The following is a 9,688-nucleotide window of genomic DNA, read 5'->3' as shown; positions in this document are numbered from 1 at the left end:
ATATGCAATAAATATCTTCACAAATTACAGCGATTTTAATTGTTCACAATTCTTAATCAATCATTGTTTTCTATATGCAAAACTGTATTGTACGATTACTTTATATTAAGTGATTCAGTAAAATATAGCTTTCTAATTGCATTTTTTAAAACATTCGAACTCTAAAAGCATTTAAGAATAAATGACATAATCTAAAATTAGTTTTTCAGCACTCATGTTTATACAAGGATTTACAGAACATATTCTTCTTTAGACATATGTTCTCAGAGTGTCAGGTACCAAAGCACTTTCCATTAGTTCATTGTTTACAGTTCCTTTAAGCTTCTTTTTATGAATGACTTCATAGCAGGATATTATTGCAGTTGCTATAGCCCCCAGGCTACCTCCGACTGCCATCCAAAGAGAGTAACCATATTCAAAGCTTGGAAACCCTGGTATTTTTAGAGATACCTGTAAAGTATAAGACACGTCACACTTAATTTTCTAAAATATATTATTGCTACATGTAAATCATCAATAGATTCCGTATTTTAGTATACAATGAAAGAATGGAGAATCAGACACTTTTGACTGTGATTAACAAGGATGTTTTACACCATGGGGCTGTGAGTGACGTCAAATAGAGGGCAGTGAAGCTGGTGTTGTCCAGAATTCCAAGGTGAAAAAACGTTCCCTCTATTCACTGTTATAAATGTATAATTTAATGTTATGGACCATCCCTTTATCTCTCCTCCTCTTGGTAACTGTGCATAGGTGGAAGGAATCATGTGGGATCCATACTAAACATGCCCTCACCTGCCTCTGAACTTTACACCATATTATTCCTGGTATCATGTCACTATTCCCACTACTCGCTGGTCATCTCTCATGTCCCAAATAAAAAATAAAAAAAACACATACCTGGAAATGCTGCCACCCACTCTCCCGCCCTCAGCATTCGCCTTGCCTCTCCATCCAAAAATTAAAAGAAAATTGTGTCCTGCCACCTAACCTCGCCGTTTTCTGTATTGAGCCTACCCTTTCTTCAACAATTAAAAAGAGACAGATGGAGTCCTGTCACTCTGTATCAACCCACACCTCTTCAATTCTTCCCATTAACTCAAATATGAGAAAAATACCTGACTCTTAACACCCACTCCTAACAACATCTGTGCCTTCACATTCCATCCTGGCATAAACCATGTTCTCTGCTCACCATGAAGCTTGGAGTTGGTACTGTACTAACAGGCTATCTGAGACCTAGGTCAGTCCAACTCTGAAATAGCTGTCAAATGAAAAAAGAATAATTGATGGACAGAATGTCGAATAATGTAAATTGCTCAGCATTCCATCCATCATTTGTTCCTTTTACTTTTGTCTTCCTACTTGGGAAGGGTATGCCCAGACATGGGTCCTGTGCTCGCTGTGCCACTGGATTCAAGCTAGCCTGGCTGATGGGGGGGGGGGGGTGAAACCCGGAAACCGGTCCCAGGATGCTTGTTTACGGTCCAGGGAGGGCCTGGCTTGGCAGTTCGGGCTGGGCTGTTCCCATGAGGAGCAGGGTCAAGACTGATTAGCATATGGCTGGGTCCAAACTGAGGGGCGTGGTGAGCAAAAGAACAATGGATTAAACCTAGATATTTGTGACTTGGGGTGAATGCTTGCATTGTTCAGCATTACATCCAACATTTGTTCTGTCTGCTGAATAGCTGTCAGAGTGGGTCTGCAGAGACCACCAATTGAATGAGAATGCAAGGATAGTGTCTGCAAAGTGCTGGGCCTGTTTACCCTCCTTACCTGAGTATCTGAATACCCATGAGATGCTCTATGAGGCTGGTGAAACAATGAACAGAAACTCTGCTGGTCTCTACAGACCAATATGAGGCATAGAAACACTGGGGAAACAAGCCTTTCCCATGTGACATCATAGCACTGGAAAGCAACTATTGCTTTAGCATTGCCATGATACAGACGCAGTGCATAACTTGATTTGCGATATGGCAATACATAGCAATAATATGTTGCATACATATCCACCCTACTAAATCCTCAGCATCATGTGGTTGCATAATTTGGTTTAGTCTATAGTTTTTAAGTGATAACTAGATTCACAAACACAGTAAGAAAAGTACTGACAAAGGTCTCTACCTGCACATACGTTTCCTACTTTTTGCCCTCGGGGTACACCTAGAAAGCTGTACCAGGCGCGGGTTTCTAGCTGTACTTTTGGGAAGATCATGTGATATTCCTCGTTGATTTTATTTCTGCGAAGTGGAGTTCTCCTTAGTGGAGATCTCTGCGCAGGTGCAATAGGATCATCTATGAAAACGCACATGTTTTTGTTTTACTTTTTATCCATGAAGAACCCCATTCTCCCACACCCCTCCAAATCTAGGAGTGATCCATTCCCCTTGTCTCACTGGAAAGGGGTTTACATTAGCCCATGGCTAGAGTTAAAACTTGATCCTTTTCAAGGAAGTAAGGGGAATCAGAGGAGTTTGTGAATGCCGACAAACGTCATGTTTGAAGGAGTTCACAAATTTTCAAGGCTGACCAGGCCTTGAAATATCCACTTTCCCACCACTTGATCGGTGTGCGTGAGTGATTTATAGGTGGATAGAGCTCCACACTTGTGGTGGGGTTCTCCGCACACATTAATGTCAGACAGCAAGGGATTCCTTCATGAGGTGTAAGGAAAGTAAATTTGGTTGTAACGTTTAAGAATAGTGTTCTAGAAGGGATTACAAAATAAATCAACACAATACCAAACAATTTGATATTTTCCATTTGAAAAAGAGTAATAAATACAATAATATGGTTTTAAAGAAAAAGAGGTACCTTACCTCATACTGGTGAACATGGTAAACATACACGCAGTATCTAACTATCCCAGCACATGATGAAATACCTAAAAAAAAGTTGGAATAATTTCACAATGTCTACATGTTCAATAATATGATATATATAAGTACAAAAGATATTTTAAGCCACAATGATAACTGTTTTAAAGAATGTAGTCTTGCATCTATTTACTTAAACACACAAAATGTGGCCCAAAAAATATCTACATTATTTCACCAACAATCTAATTGAATGCCTTATTTGAAGACCAGAACAAAATCTCAAAATTAAATATATAATATTGTATTACAGTACTCATAATTGGAGGCATGGGAGTATGCTAAAATGAAATATTGCACAGGTGTGTTTTAATTCGTCAGAACATATATTTATTAATTTTCAGTTCTCCTCTAGAGTGGGGGATGGCTGCAGTATTATATTTGCGTTTAGATTGCAAGTTATGGATTGTATGCCTAATGTCCAAATGACCCCATTTTTTTCCTGACTGGTATTGCTGGTGTTTGATCTCTGTACACTCAGGCTCTGCTGTCCAGGCCCCCAGGTGTGTGCTCAGACTACCATAAACATTGTTACATCAGCTAATCACCAATTTAAATTTTTGGTACTTTTCAGTAAGACCATATGCTGTGCAAGAAAATTCACCAATGGCACGGGAAGTTAAAAGTCACTCATGGACTGCAGCACATATGCCACCCACTAGGCTGTAGTGTGACTACTGAACTTTTAAACCTTGAGGCAAACCAGTCAAATAATCTGTTTTGACAGACAAGAGCCCACTATTAAATAATAGTTATGTCACACCTATGTAGGCCTTGAGGTTCTAAAGGTAGGGTGCCTAGTATTTAATAGAAGTACATGCAGAAATTTAATGTTGACATATCCCTACAGTGACTAGCCCTCGAAAGCTATTTTACTCTCATGGGCTGTAGCTGTCCTATGAGCAAAACTAAGCTTCAGAATAAAAAATGATTTCCGCTAACTTGTGTGTGTAATAATCTACTGGAATGATCAAACGACTTTAAAAAATATTTATTATAAATCCAATTCACAGTCTGATTTTTTTATACATATTATGTAAAGTAACCCTTTAAAAAATTAGACTATGTCTGCCCGAACCTCCAGTGGGCTGAGTACCATTGGGCTGCCACCAGCTTGCCCCTGTCAGTGCTTCCCCTTAATGAGGTGTGAAAAAAACTGCTCCCAGAGAAGATTCAATGGCTTAGGCCTTTTGGACTGAAGACCTGGGTGTGAGGTACGTGACTTCTCTCAGCTCAGGAAGGGCAGCTGTGGAGGGTTCAGGAATTTAGTTAGCTTAAAAGGGGCCAGGGTGAGGCCAGCCCACTCATAGTTAATTGGGAAGGGAGACTTGGGAAGGCCAAGTCTTTGTTCCCTGGCCCAACTGTACCCAGTTTGTGACCAGCCCATTGGGAGGGGTGGCTGGTTCCACAACATGTTTGATGGGGGTGATGAGTGGGGTTACAGGTCATTCCCAAAACACACTCTTGGCTAGGACAACCGAAATCTCCAAGGCAGAAGGGATACTACTCAGAATAGTGCTCTTTGGGATAGTTTGCAGTAATGCAACAGGGAGGTGCTGCAAAAGTGCAAAGGTTTGCCACTGGGAAAGTTTTCCCCATTTATTAGAGACTGTCCATGAGTCATCCCTATCCACTGGTAAGAAGATCCTTCAAAAGTGGCATCTCACCTACAACTCTTCAAGACACAACTGGGTCTGCAGAAGAACTGAAGAGGAATGGATCTACTGTCTATGAACTGTGTGGGTGACAAGTGGACTCCAGGGATCAGGTGGCTGACCTCCTGTGTGTCGACAAATACACAAAATCTGCTAGTAGCTTTTTTCCTGGCGTGACTAGCTGGCCAGTAGCACTTGGACTTGGACTGGACCCTGCTGGTGAGTTATGGGTGGCTCCTAAGTGCTGCCCCTGCGGTCATAGGTCATGGGAACCTTAGAAGTGACCAAGATGAACTTAATTTAGTAGATGACAATGGACACTGTGGTTCATGGTCCCTCATTCAAAATGCCAGAATTTCAATCAATAATCCTTCTAAGTATTTAACATTACTTAGATAAAAGATCTGCAGTCAGGTAATGTTATTAGAACTGTAACATTTAAAAACATACCAACAAGAAAATAAAAGGCAGCAGAAAGTTGAAGATATTGTTGCTTCGTCAGCGAGTCATAGCACACGCTGAAATGTTTGAATCCCAAAAGCAGGAAGACGAATGCCATCACACTAACTATGCTTGACGTGATTATCAAAGATCTGGTTAGAATTATTGAGCCTGGAATGAATACAAAAACATACATTAAGATCATTTTTTGAGCATGTATATGTAAACCCGAGAGGATAAACTTGTAAAGATGTTGGAAGAAAACGCAAAATTCATTATATTTATCTGAGCAATTAAAATTTCCCAAATGTTTCCTACTATTGAATCTTTCTAATGAAATGAGCATTTAAATAAACTGACTTGATAAACAATTTGATTTTATCTTTTTTTAATGGAAAAGTGGCTGTTTTGTTATGCAGGAAAACATCACCATAAACAAACTAGGTATGGCAGTTACAACTTTCAAAACGGCCTATTATCACAAAGTACATTTTATCTTTTCATTGGGACTGTCTTCCCAGGCACCAGATCTAGCCTTCATTCCTGGCCAGAATGAAAGTCCATCAATTTAGCAGACAGCTTATTTATACGTATGCACATTTTCTAAATAAAAAATTAATTACTCATTTAATGAATAAAACTGGAATTAAAGTCAAACTATAGTTTGGAGATCAGTATTACTTGAGAATGCTCAAAAAGTTTCAGGATTCTTCCTCAGCCTTGTGCAGTGAGTAGGAAAGATTGTGAGCCCCACTTCAACTGTTCCCAAACATGCTCATTGTCCATGGAACATGACAGCCCTGACCCTAGTCTTACCCTGCAAGGCTGAAACACATTATCTCCAGCCTTGTGTAACCCATGGATTGAGTTTCTCCGAGAAAGACACCAATTCCCTTGGATCATCGTTGGACCGTCGTTACAGTGCTCCCACGCTTTTGACACAGTCTAAATCAGCCCACCCCTTCTTTCTGGTAGGGCTGAGGTATGCAGACATTTGCTTGGTGTTTGGTACATATTCAAATCAATCATACTTTTTAGAAGTGATTCTACTGATCAATAGCGGGGATGTGTTGGCAGATTATCATTAACAGAATATCGTCTGGCATAAAAAAAATTCATAACTATTGTTTAAAAACTCTACACCCACTGGGACTATACTTTTGTAAACGATATTTAGGACACGCTATTTCTGGATACCTATCTGAAGAATAAAATATGGAAATATATAATAAATCATTGCACAAAAATCTAAATACGGTTTTTGAACTATGTGGGGAAAAGGGAAGCTAGAAATAGTTATTTGGTGCTCTCTGAGGGTCACTCAGTAACAGTACTGCTTGTATTGAATTAATCTCGCACATTATCACTTATTTATATATTTGTTCAGAGGTTACTGTTAGCAGAAAGTTGGTCTAAAAAAAGACTTATTAAGGTTTAACGGAGACTAACCCAGTGTGGAAATGAATGCTAACATCATGTAAAACTGAGTTTGTTCCCATGCAGGAGAATTTCCTCTTCCCTTCCCCCTGCCTACAGGCTGCAAAGCACGACACTGGAAGGCGGCAGTTCAAATGTAGGCATGTGTGAAACTGCGATTTTTTTCAGAATAAGTCATGAAGGGCCAGATGTATCAAACCCCCAGATTCATCAATGTCCGATTTGCGAGTCCTTAATAGCAATTATTAAGGAATCGCTATTAAAGACTCGCAAAACAGGATGCATGTAGAAATCGCAATTAATTTTACGATTTCTACTGCCTCCTTATTTGCGATTAGCTAATTGCTAATCGCAAATATGGAATGGCTTTCCCATTCATTCCTAATCGCAAATAAGGAAGCAATTTCAAGGGTGCCAGGGTGTCCAAAGGACACCCTGTAGCACCCCTGAAATGCAAATGTACACAGGTGTTGCGCACACACATGTCCAAAGGACATGTGTGTGTAACATACAACTCAGAAAAATGCACTAAAGTGCATTTTTCTAAGTTTTCGCTATTTACCACGAAGTTACACTTCGCGGTAAATAGCGGCCCCATATTGCGAATTCGCAATTTATAAAAGGTTCATGAATAGCATTTAAGGAATCTCTAATTGAGATTCCTTAAATGCGATTCTTCGCAATTTAGCGAGTTCTGTAACTGCGATTTTTGCATTTGGGATGATGAATCCCAAATGCAAAAATAGCGCTCGCAAAGGGCCGGATTCTCAGAATCTGGCCCTTTGCGCGCCGATTTTACTTTGATGAATCTGGCCGTATGTGTTTTACCTATTCTGTGTCTAGGGGAAAATGTTGTCGTACAAATTGCCCGAAATCTTAGGGAAAGTATGAAAAATTATACAAACTGAGATATATACAATTGAGAATGAAAATATCACTCGTGGAAATACCTTATTTAAAAGGGTCAAATGAGATATTGGTAAAATACTACCAGAACATGTTCGTTAATCAACACATTTTCTGCATGAACCAGTCTCCCGTGGCTGAAAATAATACTTAATTGCATGATGCAAAATTTCAAAAAATTTCACTTAAGTCATTGGATTTTTGATAAGCCTGTTTATATTCTGAGAGCAATATACAAATTACCACCCCAAGTCAGGGCTACAGATTTCTCTATGATCCAGAAGAAAAGAAGAATATATGTTGTATTGGATGAATTACCTGGATGTGGATTCAAGTAAGAGCTGAACACATCACAAGTCCAAATCTTCACGAATTTGTCCCAGACGCACTCACGCCAAAGTCCTTTGCATCGGGTACTCAGCACTACAGACCCTTTGCTGTTAATCTAATAAAAACATATAAGATACAAATAATGCATAACATTAATTTTAACAGCATCTATCCTTTTAGAAACATGCATAAAGTGCAGTTATGGTTATGAAACGAAACCTTCAAATAAATATGCAAATTATGTTTAGTTACACAAATATAATTTGTGACCCTGTCATGAAAACCACAACTCTTCTATCAAAAGCACTCCTCATTACCACACACACGATGTGTTAGATGATGGTTGGCATGTTATTAATAATGTATAAAGCATTGCTATTATCCCATTGGGGCAGCCTGGTCCTAAATTGGGAAGGCTGAATTTACAGCAAAGTACAAAGGAAAAGGAACTCACTACTTGAAAAGGAAGGTTTTCGGTTTCTTCCTCAAAGTAGATGGCAAGAGAATATTATGAGGAACCAGAATCATTGTGGAAGAGAAAGAGGGAAGACATCAAGAGACGGGATAAGGCCAACACTAGGGGCCTCATTTATGAGAAATGACACATCGCTGAGTGAAAACAGCGATGCGTCACTTCTCAGTATGCACTCCTTGCGTAATTATTGATGCGTCATTTTTATAATATGACGCATCATGTCGCAAGGAGTTACAGATACGTCAGTATTTCTGACGTATCTGTAGGCGCAAAAGTGACGCATTGCTGGAGTGTGTCACAAAAGTGACGCAACTCCTGCAATGTGTACTTTCACATGGGCATGTCCCATGTTGTTAGTGCCTGCGTTCGTCTTATGCCTGACATGAAGCAGGGGTAAGATTTTGACGCATTCGCGGCCAAGAAATGGCGCAGTGAAATCTTATAGATTTCACTGCGTCACTTCCATGACCCTTTCTTGCGTCAAAACGCCCCCCTTGCATATAATATACCTGGCGCAGGTACAATGTGGCGCAGGGGTTTACAAAGTGAAGCATCTACCTAGATGCATCACTTTGTAAATATGGCGCAACAAGGCTAATTTTTTCGCCAGTGGTACGTCACAAAAAGTGACGCACAGGCAGCGTAAAAGTGACGCACAGCCTCATAAATGAGGCCCTTGGTCTTCAGATAGCTAGGACCAGAGTTGCAGACTGTTCTACAGACCAGGCAAAAAGCCTTAAATTGGCGATAATGTTTAATGGGCATTCAAAGAAGATCTCAAAGGCAACAGCTCATAGGAGCACAAATTAGTACATTTAAAATAAGCCTTGCTGCAGAGGTTTCACTGATCAGAATATGATATAAGAGAAAACCAAGAGACCCCAGATAGATGGAGCTGCCGTAATCTATAGAGGATTTCACTTGTAAATGTACAACTGTTTCTCTTAAGGGGAGAGAGGTACAATCACCCTCAACATTCTAAGAAGTGTGAAACAAGTATTGACAACATGACTAATCTGAAAGGTTAATGACAGATTATGGTCAACAATGATGACAAGATTTTTTGCAGATAAAACAGAGGCTGAGGGGTGGACTAATTCAGAAGAACACCATAAAGAGGACCAGCCAGGGCGCTGGTTGTCAAATAAGAGGAGTTAGGTCTTATCCCTGTTAACTTTGAGACAGTTCTGTTGCAACCAGGTCTAAGTGCAATGTTTGATAGATCAGCTACTATTTTAGTGGAAGGAGTTAATCAACCTAAGACTTGATTGCAAACACCATGCTTGTGAAGGATGCTGGTCAAGCAGGAATGAGACGTGGTGTCTAAAGCCACCAATAGGTCTAATATGACCAAGGCAGCAGAGTGTCCTTGGCCAAGAACAATTCTGAGGTCACCAATTCGTGACACTGAGGCTGTTTCTGTACTATGTAATTGCCAGACAAATTACTGTGAATAGTGCAATTTGTCATTACCCTCTAGGTTGCATGATACCTACATGTTGATGACGCTGTCAAGAACCTTGGCAGGTAAAAGCAGATAGGAGATAGGTCAGTAATTGCTTAGG

The 9,688-nt window shown here is 39.9% G+C and overlaps 1 protein-coding gene across 1 annotated transcript in view; it reads right to left on the bottom strand.

The window, feature by feature from the left end:
- Window positions 1–249: 249 nt before the first annotated feature.
- LOC147710850 (claudin-16-like) overlaps window positions 250–9,688 on the bottom strand; it is a 57,298-nt gene continuing 47,859 nt past the window's right edge. The window contains exons 2-5 of the mRNA XM_086920063.1: window positions 7,637–7,763; window positions 4,985–5,146; window positions 2,823–2,887; window positions 250–450 (exon numbers count right to left, since the gene is read on the bottom strand). Coding sequence (XP_086776189.1) covers window positions 250–450; window positions 2,823–2,887; window positions 4,985–5,146; window positions 7,637–7,763 — 555 coding nt within the window. The remainder of the gene's footprint in view (window positions 451–2,822; window positions 2,888–4,984; window positions 5,147–7,636; window positions 7,764–9,688) is intronic.

The sequence above is a fragment of the Lissotriton vulgaris genome, chromosome 5 (assembly GCF_964263255.1).
Source record: "Lissotriton vulgaris chromosome 5, aLisVul1.2, whole genome shotgun sequence".
In the NCBI taxonomy this organism is placed as follows: domain Eukaryota; kingdom Metazoa; phylum Chordata; class Amphibia; order Caudata; family Salamandridae; genus Lissotriton; species Lissotriton vulgaris.
The sequence above is the reverse complement of the archived record's forward strand: the minus strand, read 5'-3'. Positions and strand labels throughout refer to the sequence as shown.